This window comes from Hippoglossus stenolepis, chromosome 11 (genome assembly GCF_022539355.2).
Source record: "Hippoglossus stenolepis isolate QCI-W04-F060 chromosome 11, HSTE1.2, whole genome shotgun sequence".
NCBI classification, from domain to species: Eukaryota; Metazoa; Chordata; class Actinopteri; order Pleuronectiformes; family Pleuronectidae; genus Hippoglossus; species Hippoglossus stenolepis.
The window spans coordinates 16,814,892-16,836,825 of record NC_061493.1 but is presented as its reverse complement, the minus strand read 5'-3'; the positions used below and the strand labels follow the sequence as shown (position 1 = coordinate 16,836,825).

The window sequence follows — 21,934 nt, the reverse complement described above, 5'->3', positions numbered from 1 at the left end:
GGGAAGATTTTTTACAGGAATTACACAGGTTTCCAAGGAGACCCTGGGACCCCCAGCGAGAGGTGGGATTTATGGTCCAAACCAAACAATTCACCAATCAAGAAAATGATCGGCAGAAAGAAAATAATTATTAGATGAAATATGTTCAATAATTTGCTGGGCTCCTGTTGAGCATTACCCCATTTGGAGGTATTACAAAGCTTTGACAATCATGGGATAAAACATGAACGCAAAATAGGTTTAAAATTGATCATATGCTGTGAAATGTACATACATGTATATTATAACGTTAATGCTGTGACATCAACATCCCTCTAAAACTGCACTTAACAAAGAAAACCTTTATCTATAAAAACACTCGCAGTATGTGCAGTCTGTACGTGCAGCAGCTGAGTGACTGAAATCTAAACAAAACCTGCTCCTTCCCTCGAGTTCATCTGAGAAATCCCACTTTATTTTCACTTTCCATTTCTCTTCTTATTGAAAATAATCACCCAATTAGATATGCTCTTCTAATGAGCGCATGAATAAAAGAACATATTAATACCAGGTTCATTAATGAATTACCAGAGCAGATATTTGACTCGTTAACATTCCTGATGCCTAAACAGCCTCGCCATGGGGCATAAGTAAGTAAATCATTAAAACACATACACGTCACGTCACGTACATACATTTAGCTCCGACACATTAGTTCATTTATTCAATTCAATGAACCATCTAGAGTGTAATGAGGCTGCCAATCATAGCTTCTCCCTCCCTCCCTGCTCTGGGGAAATAGTTCTTCACCCTCATATGAAAGACTGACGTGTTTAATGGATATAAAATACATCTTCAGCAGAGAGGACACAGAAATCTCACAGAGCGGTTCAGCCTGAGGCTCCTCCAAGGTGTCTTCCAATGTGGCTGGAAAAAGGAACAGGCTATTTTTTGTGAAGTGGCATCTTTTCCAAAAGGTTGTTCCGTCTCGGTTCAGCCTCTGGAAATAGCTTCTGCAGCCCAGTGGAGCAGCGGCGCTCCCTGATCAGGTCACCGCAAGACGCACCGACAGGTGGTTTATTCTGAGTCCTTCAGAAAATATAAAACCTCACTACCTTCAGTGTGTGAATCCACAGGGGCAACAAAGTCTTTTTATATTTCTTTTATCGATCTTTTACTCAAGATACAGAAAAGTATAGATAGAGTAAGCAAAGACAACCTGATGCATCACGAGTGTAATCGTTCAGTTACTTGTTGTGAACTATGCGTGTACCACATGTGTTACTGAAGTATTCCACTAGAGGGTGCACCACAGAACTGTTTAGATCGTCCAGATTCGCAATCTGTAAATACTGCCCCTACAGTTCATGTGGATATTGCAAACACCGCCCAAGCAAACGCAGGATACGCGAGGCCGCCATGATGCAACCACGTAGTTAAAAGCAAGTTCATCTGCGGCCTTGTGGTAAAAATTCGTTGAATTTGTTTTAACCCATTGACAAGAAGTAAAAGTGTCAATAATCACACATCCTCCGGGAAAAAATAAGATCAAATGTACATTTATGCTTTCTGAGAGATCGCAATTTGTTCAGAAGTTCACTGAATCCTGGCATTTTGGAAAAAGGAGGAAAAAGTCAAAAGAGGTTAAAAAGAATTAGAGCCGACAGACAGTGAGGCTGCATTTCTGCACAAAACCAAACGGAAGAAATCACAAATCTCATGTGATTATTTCTTCAGAACCGCAAGTGAAATGCTGCAGATACAACCATCACTGCATGTCATCTCGAACCCTGTAACAAAGTCGTCAGTCATTACGTTTTTGACTCTCTTTGCAAAGGTTGTGGAGTGACCCAGTAATCTTGTATGAGAGGACAGGGAATTTCAGATCTCCCTTGGATCGCTACTTCATAAGGTATTTAGGTTATTCTGATTTATCTCACAGTTCACTCTCGTTCAAAACACAGAGATTAATGACCTGCTGGTCTGACTCGTGGTCTTCTTGTGGTCATATGTCTTTTGAAACACTTGAAACAGTCAGAGAAGGACGTGTGTTTGATTGAGCTGTTAGCTGCCCCCTTCTTGTAGCTGCTTTTCTTCTGCTTGCTCAGTTTATTAATGACTGGACAGACAGAGCCTGATGTTCGAAATGAAAGTAGAGCATCTATATATTGTTGTAACATTATAACCCAAAAGCAGCAAAACACTTTACAACTTTTCTTGCTGAAATGGCTGTATAGCTGCTCTTCCTCAGGAGAAACTGTATGATTATAGTTGTATTTTTCTAGTTGCAATAAATAACATGGTGCACTGGTTCCCAACCTGTTGTGCTTGTGATATTTTAATCAATACAAAAGTATTTGAGAATATTCCAGAAAAGTTGTTGAAATCCCTTTTTAAAATGAGACGGGTCAGGTTAGTAGATAATGTTTCACACATTTAAAGGAATAAAGTGCTAGTTATTGATTAGTTACTGAAGCCAGGAGTCAAATTCACACTGGATGTCTGAAAATGTAACAGCTGCAAGTTTTAGAGTAATGCTGCCATCGGACCAGAAGGTGCTTAACTGCTGAAATGAGTTCAAACACTTTGTGATGCCTTTGTGAATTGTGATTTGGGTTTGAGTGCCTCCTCAGAATAAACCTCCCAGAGAGGGATTTGAGGTGATCCAGTCGTTTTTGGGACTGTGCACTGATAATACCCAAAAGCCGGGGACTTTGTTTTGCTTTGAAAAGGATCAGCACCTCTGACAAAATGTCAAACTGAGTGAATGTGACAAGGACAGTGCAGTTTTTGTAAAGTGGTTGAGCTGCCATGTTGTGTTTGATCACACTTGGGTCAATCAAGGCCGTAGAAACGGCGAGTTAGTGTTGACTGGTTAGATCCACTGGAGACTAACATTTTATGATGTGAACCACAGTTCATCGGCGACATAGATATATCATTTTTGGAAACGGGAGACCTTGTTTTAGCTTCTCTTCAGATAAAGAACAGTTTGAGTTCCTCCTTCCTGCTTTCATGTGTGATCTAATTCTGCAGAAATCTGTCACAAGTGTGTGGTGCTTTGATTTTTTTCACATATCTCTAAGGGTATTCTCTTTAACAGGCAGAGAATAAATTGAGGAAACATGTGAGGAAAGGGAAAAATAAGTTTTGCCCTTTTGAAAAGGACACTTTTGCATCTAAGACCAAAAGGGCAGGAGCGGTCGATGACGCACAAAAAAAAAGCAAAAGCAACAGACTTGGAGATGAGAAGCCAGCTTGACAAATTATATGAACCATCATGACAATTGGAAAAAACGAACATAACCCCCAAAAAGTTCCAGACAAACATCAAAGATTCAATGTTTCAGTGGCAAAACCCCAGCTCGCACAGCGGTGGAGAAGAGCATAGTGGAATCTGAATTGTCTATACTCTCCTCTATCTGGTAGAAATATCTTTCCTCTGTTATTTTTACTGTGCAGTAATGAAGGTGAGACTTAATTAGATTGGGGCTCAGAGAGTCTTTATCTGGATCTGCTCCAAAATTGAATGGGTTCTTCCTTGTTTGACGCACTGGAAACTCTGAAAAGGCTACGTGAAGTTGTCTTCCTTTTTTTGGACGGCCCCTCAGGTTCTGTGCTTTGTGCTGCCTCGGATGCTCTTATCAGGATAATGCCGTGTGCCAACGGATTGAGCTCCCGCTCAGAAAAAGCTTTATTCTTCAACATAGCGCAATTTAAACCTCGGGTCTCGATGAGATGCCACGTTCCAGGAGGTCCTCTGATGTCGTAGTGCCTGAACTCTGCACTGAGGCACGTTTCTGTAGTGTCTGTTTAAATCAATGTCCTCAATCAATATATTACTTTTCAGAAACTGCAACACAACACACTTCATCCTACCAGGTTCCTTGCATTCCTTTGCTTAATCAATCTTCTTGAAATCAATCACATTAATGTTGAATCAAATGTTATCTCCATCATATATGTGTATTACTATTTTACTAGCATTTCTTCATAGAGACTCAGGCTATTTGGCATCACCCGTCTACGGGTGGATGCAGCCGGTCCCTGAAGCATGACAGGCGAGTCTCTGAGTTTCAGGGCCTTCGACATGATGTCTGTTGTCATGAAGACCATTTGTGGCCTGGTGCTTCCTTCAGGACAACAAGCTCCCCCCAGTGGGATCTTCAGGAGAATCATTCGTTTGAAGCACTACTTATCAATAAAATGGATTTTGAGACTCAGCTACAGTTCTGATGAACAAATAGACCATAAGTTCATAAAAAGTTACCAAAGAATCCTTTGTTTTCTCTATTGACGTTTCATAAAATCTTTATAAAAACAATTTTAAGCCTGAGCCAGGGCGACCAGCCACCAGATGAATTCTGACCATAACAAAAACGTGATTCGCAGCAAAAAGTAATTGGAAAACAGACATACATAAAATGTACATTACACTACATTACATACATACCCTTTTTAACGAGTTCCATCTTGCCTCTTCTTAAATTATACCTAGTTGTTAAAGTGTTCCAATATATTGTAGTTTTGTATGTTTGTACTGAGTGTTTTATATATCGTACAGTAGAGTAACCTAGTGTAGTAACGCTGAACGGTCCGATCGGACATGATTTTCGCGGCTGTGGTAAACATTTCCAGGGTCAAAATCAAGCTTCGCCAATCAGAGACGTTGCTACTACACCTTAGGATTGTGGGTAGTGTAGTCCATTGGCTTCTATAGGAGCAAATAGCATTGTGGTGAAGATGGTTACAATATTATGGCTGATAATCAACATCTATCTTCAGGACACCTCATGTCCTCACCTACCGTCTGCATGAATAACTGCTAATTGCTCCAGTTCCCGTCACCTAAATGAAATGTCAAACTGAAATGATTAGAGATTCCCGTGCTGTTATGGCGTGAGCTGCTTTGCTCTGTCAGATGCTCAAATTAAATTCCATGTGGCTTTCAGGAAACGCTGCTCAAACGGGCTCAGGTGTTCAACTCGCATGAGCTGTTTCCATTTTATTGTCTCTCAACTCATCCAAACAGAAGGCCCCAGATTTACTGTCTGTTTCACAACAACTGGAACATCTGACTAATTTGGGGGCGACCGGAGAGCGGCAGCGCTCGTGTCACATCCTTATTCGGAGTTCACTCAATCAGAAAAAACAATCTCCTGTCGGACAAACGCAACACAGACCTAAAGAGACAGATGCCCGGGCTAAAGCACAGGGCAATCAGACACCCGAGCAAGGCAGGCAGGCTTACACAAGCTTTAAGTGAAAAATGCTGTACTGTAATATTCCTATGGCATTGTTGTAGAGGCCACGGTTCGGTGCACAGCAAACATCGGCTCAAAGAAACAGGTCAACCTCGCCGGCATAGGAGTCACATACTGTTTGGTTTAGTCTTTCAGAATAATTAGGAATGTGAATTTCTAATTCATTTCAGAATCAATAATTGAATTTGTTTGTTTTTTTTACGCCCCCTGATTGAAACAGCCCACACACACCCAAGTTACATAACTTTTCAGCAATGCTTTTTTCCTCATTTACATCAACAAACATGCTTCCAGTCTTCTAATCCTCTGACAATCCTTTGGTGTTTGCTTGCATGCGTCCAAGAGGAGTTGGCCGGGTGGCCGGTGGAGGAGGTGGGCTGTGTGGCTGCGGAGTGCGCCAGTTGGAAATCTCGCCGCTTCTTCCCCCTCCGCCTTTACACCAGCGGAGTGTGGTCAGTGTCGGGTTGCTCACAGCATTATTAACACGTTCTCCCGTTTCCCAAACTCGACAGATTCATTAAGTGATTCTTTATTTTTAACAGTATGACTTTAACGCACCGTAAGGGAGAGAAAAAGTTAGGAGAATCGCTTTATCATGCGTAATGCACAGATGGTTAGAGGGAAATATGCTCTTCCTGCACCAGTGCCTTGAATTAGTCCTGCCTCAGTGGAATCGCTTACAGGGACAAACCTCACAACCTGCTCCCCTTCCTCTATTCCTTCGCCATCACCGCTTGTTTCACAAACCCAGCGTGATATTCGCCTGGAGCGCGAGAATTTTATCAGGAAAAAACCCTGTGCTGCTGCTGTGATATTATCTCATTATGTAAAGATGCTTTTTTTATAATAGTTGTCATGGTTTTCTTTGCAAATTATAGCAGTGTTGCAAATTAGTGGGTGGCTTGAAAGCCATTGTTAGGAGTTGAGCCTCAGACTGGCAGAGAACACTGGGTTCCTGACTCGCTGGGTTGAGAGATGTTGCAAACTAACCTGACTGGAGGAATTTCAGTTGCTGTTGATTTGTTGTGACGCCGATATCCTCTAGATGCTGTCGTGCTGACTCTCAGTTTGATTCCCCCAAAACAGTTTGAATGATATAAAATGGCATATTATTATGATTATCTGCACAGATTAATTCATAATACTCGCTTTGAGCAGCTCTGAATTGGGAGGATTCAATTGCACAATTAAGAGATGCCAATAAACAGTCCACCTTCCTCAGGCTCTGCAGACAAAAGCACACAAGGATAATCAGAGAGTCAGGAGGCCATCTCATCGTCTGACGACAAATTAAACTCCGGTTGGCAATCCACGATAATTTGGAGTTTCCGGTGTAGATGGCAGATATACAGGCCCAGTCTGCATCTTCCATTCACCGTGCAATGTTCACAGTCCAAGTCCACACGAGTCAAATGTTTCCCCACACAAAATACAAACGGCAAAACTCTCTGTACATTGTTTTGGGTCTAGACGTTATCTCCATATGAGCGCACATTAATTTAAAAGTTGCATTTCCGGATACCGAGGCTGGCTCAAACGTGATTGGTCAAACTAGAGAGAGAAAACTGGAAGGCTTCCAACTGCATTGGCTGGTGGAGGCATAGAAACATAGGGAGGCAATTCAAGTTCCCATTTTCTTATAACGATCATTTTAACTGATTTTTTGCAATGGGTTACCATTACTGAGAACATACCGTAGGTCACCAGGTTGGTAAAAAATCCATTTTGCCTGATGTTTACCGTCTGTTTTTTGTAATAGCACATTAATAACTGCTGATGTTAAGTCTTTCTGTAAACCATCAAGCTTGCAGATATGAATGTTAATACATTATTCATAAAGCCAGAAGTTCAGAGGTCAAAAGGTCAAATTTGAAGGGTTTTCCTGAAGAGCCACGTCAATGCCACACTGGATAATCCAGCCAGAGGGTTTATCCAAAACCTGGCAACCCAAGAGGCTGTAAATATCATTGGCTTTTAACAGAAGAATTAGAGACTAATATATCATCATAGTGTGAATAGAGTCCAACAAGAACACACAACTCCCTTTAAGCCCATTATTGTGCAAAAGACCACTTGAATCAGTGGTAGTTTGTGTTGTATTGTTCGGATTTATTTCAAATACAGATCCAGTATTGTGTGAGGAGCCCGATACAACAGCAGAAAGAGCTTTGAAAAGTCATTTCTTCTTTTTCAATACAACCTCTAGTTTATTTGTCTGAGTTAATGTTCATACCCCTCAGTCCCATCGCTGAACAACAACAGTCAAACTGCGAGCGCTGTGTGTTTTTCAGAGCGTATTGCAATTGAGTGTTTTACTGCCTCTCGTGGGGAAACCACTCATTCACGAGCTGGAGTGGTTTGACTCACTTTGATTTACAGCTGTGTTCTGGGCTACTTAGCTCTAAATCAAATGGCAGAGAACTGGGTTTTTCCCTCTTTAACACAACACAAATCATTACCAAATAAATGCCTGAAGTCAAATGAAAAGGCTAATGTGAGCTCGTTGGTAAAGGTTTTGTTTGTTTTGCTACTTCTTCTTCTAGCTGCCACACACTCTTTTAACACAAATGTCACGTTGTGTGACATTAATTCAAATGGAAAGGATGCTGTTGCCTTCAGTTCACTGTTTCTGAGGTGGTTTCCTCTCTGTGGTTTACAAGAATCTTCACATCAGGACGGGGGAATACGAAGATTTGTCTAAATCTACAATGGGACAACATCAGTATTAGTGTGTTGTCCTTTTCTACACATCTTGTTAGCTACCTCTGCCTTGGAGGACATGTTTTTCTCCCTTTTGTCTATTGTTCAATTACTCAAACTATTGAAAAAAACTTTGAATGATGGACAAAACAAATCACATTGAATATCAGGGCAGATCAGGACAAAGGGTTGGATCGAGGGAAAGAGATCAGGCGTGTCTGTTAGAGCCTGACCGATAAGGATTTTTGGAGGCTGATACCAATATGAATAGTTCATTATTTGACTTGTATAAGTTCTAAACACATTTATCTGTTCATCTATATTAGAGTTTATTTCCTCACAAGAGGTTGGATCATTTGATACAATGTAAAAGCATCTTTATCAAATAATGTTGAGGTTAACTAATCACATCCACTTAGGCGACAGTGATCTGACAGCTGCCCATTTGGAGCTGAGTTATTCACATCAGAGGCCTCGACCTGTGAAAAATATTCTTTGGTTGAATTAAAATATAAAAGATAAATTGAATTTGTAATTTTTAATGTGGGTTTTTAAAAAAATTAATCTGACAGGAGCCTAATCAACGAGAGTTTTCCTGCACAATAATAAAACCACTTCAATACACGATGTGTATCTTGGCAGCAGAGTGGTTTAAATGATCACTTTGAGTGGCAGGTCCTAATAGAAAATAGATTTATTGCTGCTCTGTGTCGGCCCCAAATCTTTCTCCGTTTTCTCGGGGCTGCTGAGATAAAGTGCCCAGTCAATGCCCCGTGAGGAACAGCCAAATGAAACGTTTGGAAGTTGATTATGGAAAGCGGGGCTTCTAAAAAGATATGCAAATAAACTGACAGAGTAAGAGGATTTGCTTTCCCCCCACCAAATAAAACATTGTATTGCTAAAGTGGTGTTCTGTGTAAGAGTCAGACAGATGGTGGTGCTCAACTTTGAACTGAGCTCTGAGGAAATTGGAAGGCGTCCCCCTCTTGGCAAACGCTTCTCTAACCTTGCCACAACAAACAGGTTTGGCACCAGCACTGAGGTGTCTGCTGTCTGCTGTCCAATACAGATGGAGAGGATTTGTGCAGACAAACAAATCGGTGAAAGTGTCCATTGATACATTTCAACAAGCATTGTTCAATGCTAACAATGTTTGCAACGATGCCATGATTACAGTTTGATTCACTTTCTTGCAGGGAGTGCTTACAGGGAGTGCATGGATAATGGGACGTGGGCGTTGAAGAGCAATTACTCCAATTGTGAGCCCATTTTGGAGGAGAAGGTTAGTGTGGCGACACAGGAGCAATCCTGCTCTCTGCTTTGTTCTCTGCACAATCTGCCAATCATCCCCGAGAGCCGCCCGTCACAGTCGACACACTAATGGCACACACAGAGACAACCAATCGGCCGTGACTGCATCGTGTTTTGAAACACTTAAAAAGTTTGTTTCCAGATGACTTAACAAGCACAGTACAGTACGTACAGTCTGGCTTGTGTCCCTGTTAGCAGAGCCTGAGGGTTCAGGGTAACACTGATGCATCGTATGTGAGGAGTTTTGTCCTGATTAGCTCACATCTTGTCTCCTGATTATTGTGTGTTTCTGGGTCTCCCTCTATTTTGCTCAGATCATTTTTAAGCCAAGACATCTGAAGTGTGTCTGTGACATTTATTACTATTCTGGAGTTATTCTGTATTTATGTGAGCTTTTATATAATTGTATAGTTTATATTTATTGTTATAATGTTATTTTATTCATTCATTATTTTATATTTATTACAATATGATTGATAAATATGTCATAGAAGGGGGACTTGAATGGCTTTTAATTTGAATTTTTACTTCATTTTCTTTAGAAATACACTCATCCTTCACACTTCATCCTAAAAGTGCTACATAAATAAAATGTATTATGATTATCATCATTATTATTATTTGCTTTCTCTCATCACAGTGCAGCCTGGACAGGTTGATACTGTAGACACACTCTGGCTCTTTCCATGCATTCATGTTACTCAGCTCTTTTCCTTTGTCCTGTTATCTGTCTGTGCATCAAGTAAGTGACTCCCATGTCTTCTTTCCAGAGGAAGTATCCGATGCATTATAAAGTGGCGCTGATCATCAACTACCTTGGCCACTGTATCTCTGTGGGAGCTCTAGTCGTGGCCTTCATTCTCTTCTTGTGCTTAAGGCGAGTACAGAAATAGTGCATCTCTAACTGTGTCCTGCAGTAGCCTTGCACTGCTTATCATTAACTTGCTTATGTCAAATGAATAGATGTCTGCAGTGCGGCTCCGCTGAGGTTTAGAAAAAGCATAATGTGTATTTCACAACACTTCTAATCACATTCACTCACTCACACAAACACACACATGCACACACACATTTACCAAGTATCAAATGGCCTCAGCTGTGCTGTGCAATAGGGGTTGGTTGATGTGGGCTTCTGAAAGCAAATATTGATTTCCTTGGATTATAGACCGAAGTAGTCAATATTTTGTTCCATATTTAAGTCTCTTAAGATGTCATGGCACAATCAATAGCTACTTTATTTTCCTCAGGATATAAATACTGGGAGAAGATTTTTTAACATTGTCCAAACTGAAACTCTCTTAAAAGCATGCAAAATTAAATTATTCATGTTTTAATAGCCCATTAGAGCAGAGGTGGGGAACCTCCGGCCTCCGGGTCGTGAGGCAGTTTGAACCGGCTTGTGAGGCAACTCAGAAATACAAAAACATTGTTACGACAGCGATTCAGAAAGGGATGTTCATTTCTATATTTATCACGAGTGCCGCTAACGACCATTAACCACAAGATTAAAATGTATTTGGAAAGAATATACATTTTGTATGTGTCTGTGACATACTAAACAATACAAATGAAACTTTTTATTACAAGGGGTTAGTTTTTTACATGTGCAAATAGCAGCATAAGCAATAAACATTTCATCTTCTTGCATCTTAAAAATATGAACTGTACTCAGTATGGTATCGGAAATCATGATAATCTAACATGTCTTCCGTTTGTCTTCTGGTTCAGGAGCATTCGATGTCTTCGAAACATCATCCACTGGAATTTGATCACCACCTTCATCCTGAGGAATGTTATGTGGTTTTTGCTTCAGTTGATAGATCACAATATTCATGAGAGCAACGAGGTAACGGCACACGTGTCCCATGCAATGCATTATAACTTAAGAGTGCAGAAAGTTATTAAAGTCTTGATAGAATCACATGAGGAAAAGTGTCCGTTTCCGTTTAAAAGACTTTGCATCTTGTCCTTTTGTTTCTCTCTTTCAGCCTTGGTGTCGGTTTATAACGACAATATACAACTACTTTGTGGTGACCAACTTTTTTTGGATGTTTGTTGAAGGATGTTACCTCCACACAGCCATCGTAATGACTTATTCGACCGATAAGCTCAGGAAGTGGGTCTTCCTCTTCATCGGCTGGTGTGAGTATGTACATGCTGACAGTGCATCGCTCTCACCTACACTCTGGGTGCAAGTTAATCGCTAACCTGGGAACAGGAGGTAAAACAATCTCACGATGAGGTCCATTAAAAAATGGGTCAGTTATTTTGATATTACAGACCGGGTCCGACATGAGCACCCACCAAGAGCCAATTCTGAGTCGATTTTCCATTCGGCGGGTCAATCTCAGAAGACCAACCGCCATACTGGTTGGTAATAGTATCCAACAGAATAGACATGTTATTAGATTTAATCTAGTCTCTCTATTGCATTCTGATGTACAAGCACAGCCGCTTCTTTCCTCTTTATGTCTGAATCTGTGATTTGATACTCGCCATAAAGACAGAATTTTGTATTATTGCCAGATAAAAAACAACAGCCATCAGAGGCAGAGAAGCCGTGAATCTGGTGAACCACTATTACAGGCCACCGATCTGCGGATAGCTCCCATCAGGTGTTAAGCCATCCTAACTAAATGACAAAACAAAACCCCACAGAGGTCAAAGTAATAGTTCCTACGAAGAGAAAGTCCAACAACAAATGCAGGTTCGGAGAGGACATGGTTGCATGAAGCTGGCGTCAATGCACTGTGTGATGGTGGAGATTTGTTCCGTATGAAGCCAGTACGCAAAAAAAAAACACTGAAACAACTCCATTGTCGTATTAAATAAACGCTGAAATTAGAAAACATCCTTTGACTGTGTGAACACAGCGTCACATGGGTTGCGTGTGTGAGTCCTGGGCTCAGTTGGAGCTTCTCTCGTCAGCAGCTTCTGTGACAGCGCTAACGGCAACGTCTCGGAAAAGCAGCTCACAGCGAGGAGTCTGAGGAGGAGCATTAAGATAATTAAATATCCAACATGTTCACAAAACCCATCTCAAGATTTCATCAAATTCCGCTCATTCTTCATATTTATTAATTATGGACCCTAAATACATTTAGCCACATTAATGCAGTGCAGTCAAAATATGATTTTTTTTCTCATTAATACTTCAATATCATTAAATAATCGAGTACTCATCTAATTTCCCTGTCACCACTGTTATATTATTAATAATCATCGATGCTATGATACCTGATTCAGAAGGATTTGGCAAAAACACATTACATTTTCTAAATTGCATTTTACTGCACCGATTAAAAAAAACACTTGCTCTACACATTCTTAAGTGAAGAAGGTTAAGGAAAGTGTTCACAGAAAGTGGTTAGATTAATCCCCACTTCATTTTATTAGGTACAAACAGGTAAAACCAATGCAGTAACAATTCACACACTGCAACTCCTTGGGAGGACTGCAATATTTGAAGTCAATCGGTTGAGCTGTTGTCAAACAAATCGAAGGAAAGCCAGACAGCAGGAGACAGATCCACAGAGATTCCCACATTTATATTTGATACTACAACATATGTCAAGTCTTACATTTTACTTTTTTGCTGAGTTCTCTTAAAGGAAAACTTGGTTGTCAAACAGCCGGACCATAGTTTTATCTGACATTTCTGCCCAGTTCAGAGTGAAAGCACCTAATTGGCAGCCGGTCAGCGGGTGAAGTGGAGAACGGAACAGCACTGACATGTGGGAAATAGCTTTTTATTTGGTGCTTGACTTAACCGGTGATTGTCCTGAAGCAGATGTCCTGTCATGACCACGTCAAAATCCTACAAACCTAGTTATTATTAGAGGAAGTTATTAGAGAAGGCTCAGTGTTCAATTGGACAGAGTCAAAAAACAGTGTCAGAATATTTGATGTTGAGGCAGAAACGTGCCCACGGAACCATGATTCCTTGTCTCTCTGAGACAGATACTTTACTAAAATGACTCAGCGGAGCGTTATGAACAAGAGAATGAAATATGAATAGATCACGTAATATCAGTAATGACAGTTTGATGACATGGTTATGAATAGAAATAACCAGAAGGGCATGTCAAACATATTAATCTTGTTTGAATGACTGAAATATTACTAAAATGTAACTAACTCTTATCAGGATGGTTTTACCTGTGCAGCAGCTCCTCTGCACTTCATAACCTGTTAAGTGTATTTTTAATTAACCACGGTACCTTGAAAAATAGTATTTTAATTCTCTGCAATTAATGTCCATCATCTACTCTATGACACTGTCATTAATCTGTGAAAGTAATATTGTAATTCATCCGTAACAAAAGATAAGAGTTAATGGTTGCCAGGGGGGGATTTATACGTCAGGAAGAATTAGATAAAAGAATATTATAATTGTATAATATATTAACCTGATATTATAATGTTATTTAAAATACAATATGTCGAATACAATAAGACGCTTACAGACATATAAATATATGAAAATAAATATTTATAATCATCAATATAAATCGTATTATTCCATATTTCAAATAGCTGCTGCCTTCAGGGAACCACAAGCCAGTAAGGAGATTGGATTTGTTCTTGTTTTGAGAGTGTTAACTAGAATTCATTAGTAAAGTATGAAAGTACAGGTCAGATTAAATCTCTTACGAGAGGCCAGATGTTAGCTGGGGTCAGAACAAGTTTGGACCTGTATTCTTTCATCTCCATGAAAGGTCTTTTCCCTGATTGTTTCACCTTTTTGGCAGAAACCTTTTGGACAGAAAGCTTTGGACGTCTCTCGGTCTCCCTCTCTGATTTGTATGCTCTAGCTGGAAGATGTTTTGCTCAATTAGCTTGTCAGCACGCTGGCGAGGTGCAAAGTCAAGCAGCGACAGGTTGTTTGAAAGGTTTTTCCTTGAACTGCCGTCCTGAGTGCTCTGGGGTGAAGCGGCGAGTTATTCCAAAAGCACTATGCCTGTTTAACTTGCATCTGAGCGCGCTGCCAACGAATCAGCAAAAAGGTTCTGAAGCAGCACAGTTTGGAAACAGTTGATAGAATAAATGTAAACTCTGAGGGTGCAGACAACAGCCATATAATACAAAAGAGGGTCCAATAGATGCAAGTGTTCTAGAGCAAAAAAAGCAATTTGCTGTGTTCAGCAGCCTAAAGGTGTGTTTCTTGTTATTTGACTAAATGTTTTTCACTGTGGGTTAATATATTATTCAACAAATAAATGTATTAGTTTCATTAAGAGCTTTTTCTTTCGTCATTTGTTAAGGCGTTGACATTTAAACTGATTTCCCAGGGAATGATCAATGGATCTCAACCAGGCATATTTATCAGACTGATATCTACGAGTTTATGCAAGTCAGGCAGAGGATTAATAGTTGTGTCTGTAATAAACTGTGACACTAATTAAATGTTGCTCCTGGCTTACATTAATCTTCTTTACTTTACAGGTATTCCCTTTCCTATAATAGTAGCCTGGGCCATAGGAAAGTTGTACTACGAAAACGAACAGTATGTATTCAAATAAGTTCCCCGGACGTTTTCCTGAAATGTCCTCAATCGGATGCTATAATGATTCTTTCCTCTCCTGTTGACAGATGTTGGTTTGGTAAAGAACCTGGAAAATATATGGATTATATTTATCAGGGACCAGTTATTCTTGTTCTTCTGGTAAGTAACAAAGCAGGAAGCCATTTCCCTGTATCGCCCCTGTTATTTCTACATTATTTATGAGAACCATTCATTCATATAACACAACACCAACATCTGATTCATTAGTGCTTGTAGGAGTGAACTGATGAAAAGGAAAATATACCCTGAGATGAAAATGGTTTTATAATGGAAGTCATTTCTATCCTGCAAGCAGCTCATTGAAAAGTGGAATTAATCTTCTCGGTGGTTTAAAGCAGTTTCACACGTATGAAACCTGAATATTACAGGTTTTATTCAAACTGATGTGTTCACCCCTTCTGAGTCCTGTGCTCCTCTTTGACTTGCACGCCCTTCTTCTCCTCATCAACATTCAATGAGGAAACACTGCTTATGTCATTTCCTTTGTTTGATTTATAAAGTCTGTTTATTGTCTTTTTTTTCCCCAGATAAATTTTGTTTTCCTCTTCAACATAGTGAGAATTCTTATGACCAAACTACGAGCTTCCACTACGTCTGAGACGATACAATACAGGTGAGTTGCTCCTGAAGAAATGCGTTTGTAGCATCAAAGCCACCAGTTCAGAAATCAGATTAATCTGTTTGTTTAGAATTACTTCAAATTCTGACTTAATCTCATACAAATTTCGGATATTTGAGGATCAAAAGATCTGATATTAATAACAAGAAAATCGAATCACTGCGACGCACGTTAATACTAGAGATCTATTATTGATTTTACGGCTTTTTTCTTTGCTATATATAGGCTGTTATTGCAGTTAGTGTGTGTAATTGAACAGTAAATCACGGTAACACCATAGAACATATTGTGCTGTGTTTCACATTGGGCGAGAGGCGGGGTCTATCAGGTCACCAGCCTATCACATGGCCGACACACACAGACAAACAACCTTTCACACCTACAGACAGCTTGTACCTCTTTTACACCACAATTATGTATATTTTGTGTATGCAGGTTTTTCAAAAGCGGGTAAACCTGGTAACAAATGGCGATTGACTCCTTTACCATGGCCAGTAGAGTTTTCCTTTCAGGCTTTTTCCCCCCCGGTGCATCATGTTAGATGTCAGGTACGCATTGAGCACTGAGCCGCTCTCTCACCTCGCTATCTGGCCAAATTACTGCGTTTCCATCACTACCGATCAGAGCCAATAAAAAGCTTGAGTGAACATCGATTGAATCCATTGCAGATAAAAGCCAGATGTTAGCGGGTTTGTGGGTTGTTTGGACGAGTAGAAAAGGAGCTTTAGTCTCCATTGAACCTAACCACCAATCTGCATGTCTTTTGGAGGAAGCAGGAGTAAACCCACGCAGACATGTGGGGGACATGCAAACTCCACATAGGAAAACAGGGATTCTTTTGGGAACCTTCTTGCTAAGAGGCATCAACCTCTGTGCTTCACTCAAAAATTGATAATTCAAGACGATTTTTTGTCAAAATGTTCGTTATCACTCCCCAAAACACTCCCAATGTCACAAAATAGATTGACAAATTAAATTGCTTGTGAGTTGAAAATCAAAAGTGACATTTAATGTATTGTGTTTCATGTATCTCCCTAAGAGCCAAAGGCAGAAAGTAAAGAGTATTTTGGAATGCGTTAAAAACACAAAATGAAGTCTAGACAAACAAATGGAGCTGAAGGTAGTTACACTGCGAGACGCCACTTTATTTCGGCGGAGGTGAGACGAGTGAGAGGCGGAAAAGCTCTCATGTGTCTGACAGGACTTGACGAGTGAGTAATAGGCAGAGATTTGTTGTGAGAGAGTCGAGTCCCACTTCATGTTCTCAGGTTGTTCTTCTGGCCGCTGAAGTTGTGTGTTTGGTTTTTTTTTGCTGCGTCAACTGTGTTTGTCTCCTTTAGGGATTATTTGGGGATTATGGTGTGTTTACTGTTACTGCTCAGGCTGCTTCACCTCAGGCTTTCCAGGCTGGAGCTGGATTCATGCTCGTTGTGACAGATATGCTGATGTCAGCGAAGCAGATTTAATTAAGTGAGTGGAGGATTGGACCATAAACTGTTTACCTCAAACTAAAGCATTATGGCTCCTTCAAAAAAACGCTGTTGGTTTTACCAGAGCTGTTTGAGCAGAGCCAACAAGGGAGGGAAATAGCAAAAGGAAGATGGGATTCTCTGTCATTTTTTAATTCAAAAGTCAAAGCATGTGGGGAATATATTTTCTTTTTATACAACTTGAGTTTCCAGGTTGTGAAAAATCCCTTTGGTTTGTGTTTATCCTCCTTCAGCATTTCACTGCTTCTTTAATTAGCTCTTCATTCTGATAACAACCCTTCAATGGACACTTCAACCTGCTGCTAATCGAGTCAAAATCCATTGAATCCAACAATTTGTGTCTAGTTAACATTTTTGACAACATGTGGGCCTATTAGGAATAAATAGTGTTTGGCTGCATGGGGGCTGTAAATGTTTTCAGTTCGACTGGAGGATAAAATGATTAGATTCTTACAAAGCATTTGATTTTTTTGCCTCTTTGAACGCTTTGTCCCAGGAACATCTCCAAAGAACCCGTTCCAGTTTGGTTCACTGGGACCTCACAAAACCAGGTTGTTGGTCTCTTGAACAGATCTCAAGTCTGTCTTTAGGGAATTTCTACACATTTCGAGCAGTTGTCCCTTGGACTTAAAGATGAGCTGATTAGATTTCAGTGTCAGTGGTGACACTCATCTCATCATCAAAGCCTAAGTAACTGATTTAATTCGTATTTATGAAGCCAACAGTTACACTGCCTTTTAATGTGGGTCTTCAATAGAAAGTGCTTCCCACATTGCAAACTGAAAGAACGGTGAGAATCACAGCGCTGGTGGTGGGTGTGTGTTTCCTACCACCTCTTGACGCAGGATCATGCATTTTCTAAAAACTCCACACTCTCACATTAGTCATTTTTATAGATGCAGCTGTATCCTTGTCTTCACAGAAAAGCTGTGAAAGCAACACTGGTCCTGCTTCCTCTGCTGGGCATCACCTACATGCTCTTCTTCGTGAATCCGGGGGAGGACGACATCTCACAGATCGTTTTCATCTATTTCAACTCCTTTCTACAGTCGTTTCAGGTGAGGATGGGGATAATGGTACAAAGTGACGCTGGCCCAGAAAACCTAGCACACACACACACACACACACACTCTCTGTAAAGTGAACAGTGTGTGTGTGTGTGTGTGTGTGTGTGTGTGTGTGTGTGTGAATCATACTGATTTCATCTTATCGCCTAGTTGTATCACTTCTTTCAGGATGACATTTCAGGCCCTGAGTCTACTAGTGGGAAGATGATGTGAACGAGCATCCTGGCTCTGCTCACACAGAACCAGCCCTCCTGCCTCCTGTTCAGAGCTCTCAGCCGTCGGGATTAACGGGGCCACGTGGGCATGATCCCTGCTCTGTGCTCCTTTTTAAAATCTTTCTATCTTCTCTGCTTTAATCTAAGACCGAGTAGGAGGAAAGAAGGAAAAGGGGATTTCAAGAAGTTTCTCTTTAGTCGAGAACTATTGCATGATGAGATTAAGAAAAGCATAAATCTATGTCCTCACGTGGCTCAAAGGATGTAGAGGAGTCGTCCAGTGATCAGAAGGTTTGCTGGCTCCTGCTGAGTGTGTCCAAGTGTCCTTGAGCAAGACGCCGGACCCCCTAACTGCTCCTCAGGCTGTATGAATGAATGTGTGTGAACGGGTTGATGAGAAATACATTTGAAATCTCTTTGTGTAGCCGACAGACTAGAAAATCACTGTATGAATGCAGATCATTTACCATGAATCCTCCTTTGTCTAAATAAGATGCCATTACACAAAGCTGCATTCGACTGACTGTAATGTGTCCTGTTCGGCAGGGGTTCTTCGTGTCTGTGTTCTACTGCTTTCTAAACGGAGAGGTGAGTTTTTCACCACACTTTGAAATGTGTTTCTTGATATATGATCTTAATAAAATCACAAATGAAGTGTGTATGTGATTAGTTTCGCTGTGTTTTTCTTTCTAATTTACCTCCTATAGTTAAAATGTTTAAATTTCAAATGATTGGATAAGAAAGCTTTCAAGTGAAAGAAGAAGAAGAGATGAGTTGAATCATTTCTGCTCCATCAATGTTTGAACAATAGTAAATGGCTTGATTGAGAGTCATTACTGCCATCAGAAGATAACCACTTTTTACCCTGACCATTTTAGGTGCGTTCAGCGGTAAGGAAGCGGTGGCACCGTTGGCAGGACAACCACGCTCTCCGAGTGCGAGTGGCACGAGCCATGTCCATCCCCACGTCTCCGACCAGGATCAGCTTTCACAGCATCAAACAGACCACAGCCGTGTGACCAGGGGTGACAAGCACATCCTGTAATCTCCTCTGCAGCCTCCGAGGGAACTTACTCACTCTTCAACACAAGGGAGTGATTTACAGAACAGGCTGATTCCTCTGATGTGAGCCTGAGTGTGTCCAATGTCGCTGGAGCTCCAGGATATTTCATTTTTTTGGTCACACTTAAACTGCACATAAAACAAAGTGGACATGTACATTTCCCCGTTACTCACTAGATTTAAGTGTCATCTGTCCCTTATTATCATCTTTCTGCCTGGTGGTCATTAGAGGAGCAGGATAATCCTGCAGGATTTGCAGCAGGATACTTCCCACACTTGCAGGCATGTGGGTCCATTGTTACGTTGAGGGACTGAGTTTGACTCATATGCATTCACAGTGTTGCCAGAACATCCATTTGTATTTAGTGCGACGAACATCAAAATGCAAACTTGCTCTTTGAATGAACTGCTCCTCGGCACCAACAGCTGCTTCTGACAGCCGGAGAAGAAGCTTTGGGGAAGGAGGCGAATCACCTGAATTAAATATAATAATGAAAAACTAAAGGGAATAAAAGGCGAAAGGGTTTGAAAGAGCCACTGCTCTCTGCAGCGTAATAAAGTGTGAAGTGAATAACTGGTGTTCACCTTAACACAATCTGAACAAGTGTACACTTTGGTCAATGTGACTATTTTATACAAAGAAGCCATTTTAATGGAGCCTCTATAATGTTTCCTCAGAGGACGCTTCTCCTTCAACTCTGTTCTTTCATACAATGTTGAATTTGAAATCTCATATCATGTTGTTTTAAACATTTTTTAAATGGATATTCACAAGGTAAACTCTTGTTTCAGATATTTGATTCTGCCTTTATTTTCCCCCTTTGTTGCATCTTGCCCATTTCCCCTCAGAGAAGGAGGGAATCAACATAAAGAGCGTTTAAAACGTTGTGTGTTGGAATTCCCTCCAGGATGATGGTTGGTGGACAGCCCCAAATTAAAGCTCTCCTCCGGACGAGTAAAGAAGAGATTTATTTTAAAGCAATTTACGTAATGTATACTGTGTGTGTTATGTGCCATGCATGGATTTATCGCGCAGGCACGGTGGAAGCAGATTAAAAAATCCTTTAGCCCTATGAGATCCTTGCAGCTTTCTCGTAATCAGCGTCGCAGCTGTAAGCCGCTGGCTGCCGCAGAGAGGAGCCTGATAAAGTGAGCACCGATTGCTTCCCCTAAACATTTGCCCCGGTCAGATCAACATTTCAACTCTCACATCTGCTGCAGGCTGCTCAAACAGACTGTGAACGACCATGTGTGCAGTGACACACAGAAAAAACCAGCAAGAAGATGGAGGGAATATTCTATCAGTGATCCAAAACACCTGATGAATGAGCATAAATGCTGATGTTTCTGTGTTTGACTGTTTTCCGCTGCTGAAACTGAAACTGGTGCAGGTTCACGTAGACTTTCACCAAATCGTGCATCCAACTCATGGCAAGAATGTACATAAGAATATTTCCCCTAAAATACTGAACATTTAAAAAAAATTAACATTCCTGTTTGTTTTGTATTTGTTTACTTGTTTCTTATTTAACTATTTATATTTTTTTAAGTGAAACGGTATTAATATCAACTGGATCTACAGTTCTGCAGAGTTTAGATAAAAGAAAAAAGTGAAATAAAGCACACAGAGTTTCTGTGAGATCTGTGGAAATGTATTTTAAAGTGTTGTACAGGACATTCAGATTTTGTCAGGTTTCGTTTTACAACGTACTCGTCAAATTTGTATTTTGTACATTTTATTTACCATACCGTGCTGCTCAATACTGATGGTATATGTTGATCGCGTGATTTTAATGTGAATATTTGATTTGATTTCATGTAGCTATAACCCTGCAAACCCCCCATGGCCATCATAAACACACACAAAAAAACAATACAATATAGTTGTGAAAGATTTTATACATAATCAAGTGAATAAGATAATTTATTTAAAACTCACCAAAGAGACGAAACTACGTTTACCAACATCCAGAGTTTTTATCGTCTGCATATTTATATTGTCGCCACTGCACTTTGTAAACCAATTTCTTGTTATTACATGTTCTTTTCTACATCATTTATTCTACATGATCAAATGTATTCGATGCGGAGTGATGTCAGATTTGGTAACGTGGAACTGAACAGTTGACCTGCTGATCTTATCGAGAACTCTTAGTTGAACCACCCATGTTGCCTTACAAAACGAAAAGGAAATGCATTTTTAATTTGTGAAAAGGAAGTTAATGTCTCTGTAAATGATGTATCATGGTGTTATTGCTATATATTTGTACATACACACATGAAAGGAAGAAAAAAATACATTAATTTGAATTAAAATCAAACTCTCATTGTTGCTCTTTGGCTTTTTCGTGTCAGAGGTCTTGCATCTTTTCCGAGGGAGCACGTAAACAACAGTGATCGCTGTTGACGGACTATATGATGCATTACATCTGCTCAGTTACGCTGCTCTATTTGACATTTGCCACAGATTGCAATAATAAGATCTGTTTAGTTGAATCACTGGCCATCCATCCCTGCTATCTGCGAGCATTGTGCGGAATTTAAACGCAGCACTCGTGTAATGACTCAATCAAGTAATTATCCTCATGAGGGAGGAGACGACTGCTGCTGCTCTGGCACTGTGACATGTAAATATAGTTTGTAGTTGTGGAGGGGAAGATG

At 40.3% G+C, this 21,934-nt stretch overlaps 1 protein-coding gene across 1 annotated transcript in view; it reads left to right on the top strand.

Moving 5' to 3' along the window:
- LOC118117234 (corticotropin-releasing factor receptor 2) overlaps positions 1-21,605 on the top strand; it is a 32,639-nt gene extending 11,034 nt beyond the window's left edge. Inside the window, exons 3-12 of the mRNA XM_035169306.2 lie at positions 9,140-9,225; positions 10,025-10,131; positions 10,983-11,100; positions 11,243-11,396; positions 14,700-14,760; positions 14,847-14,919; positions 15,348-15,433; positions 17,852-17,987; positions 18,758-18,799; positions 19,090-21,605. Coding sequence (XP_035025197.1) covers positions 9,140-9,225; positions 10,025-10,131; positions 10,983-11,100; positions 11,243-11,396; positions 14,700-14,760; positions 14,847-14,919; positions 15,348-15,433; positions 17,852-17,987; positions 18,758-18,799; positions 19,090-19,230 — 1,004 coding nt within the window. The 3' untranslated portion in view covers positions 19,231-21,605. The remainder of the gene's footprint in view (positions 1-9,139; positions 9,226-10,024; positions 10,132-10,982; positions 11,101-11,242; positions 11,397-14,699; positions 14,761-14,846; positions 14,920-15,347; positions 15,434-17,851; positions 17,988-18,757; positions 18,800-19,089) is intronic.
- Positions 21,606-21,934: the final 329 nt, after the last annotated feature.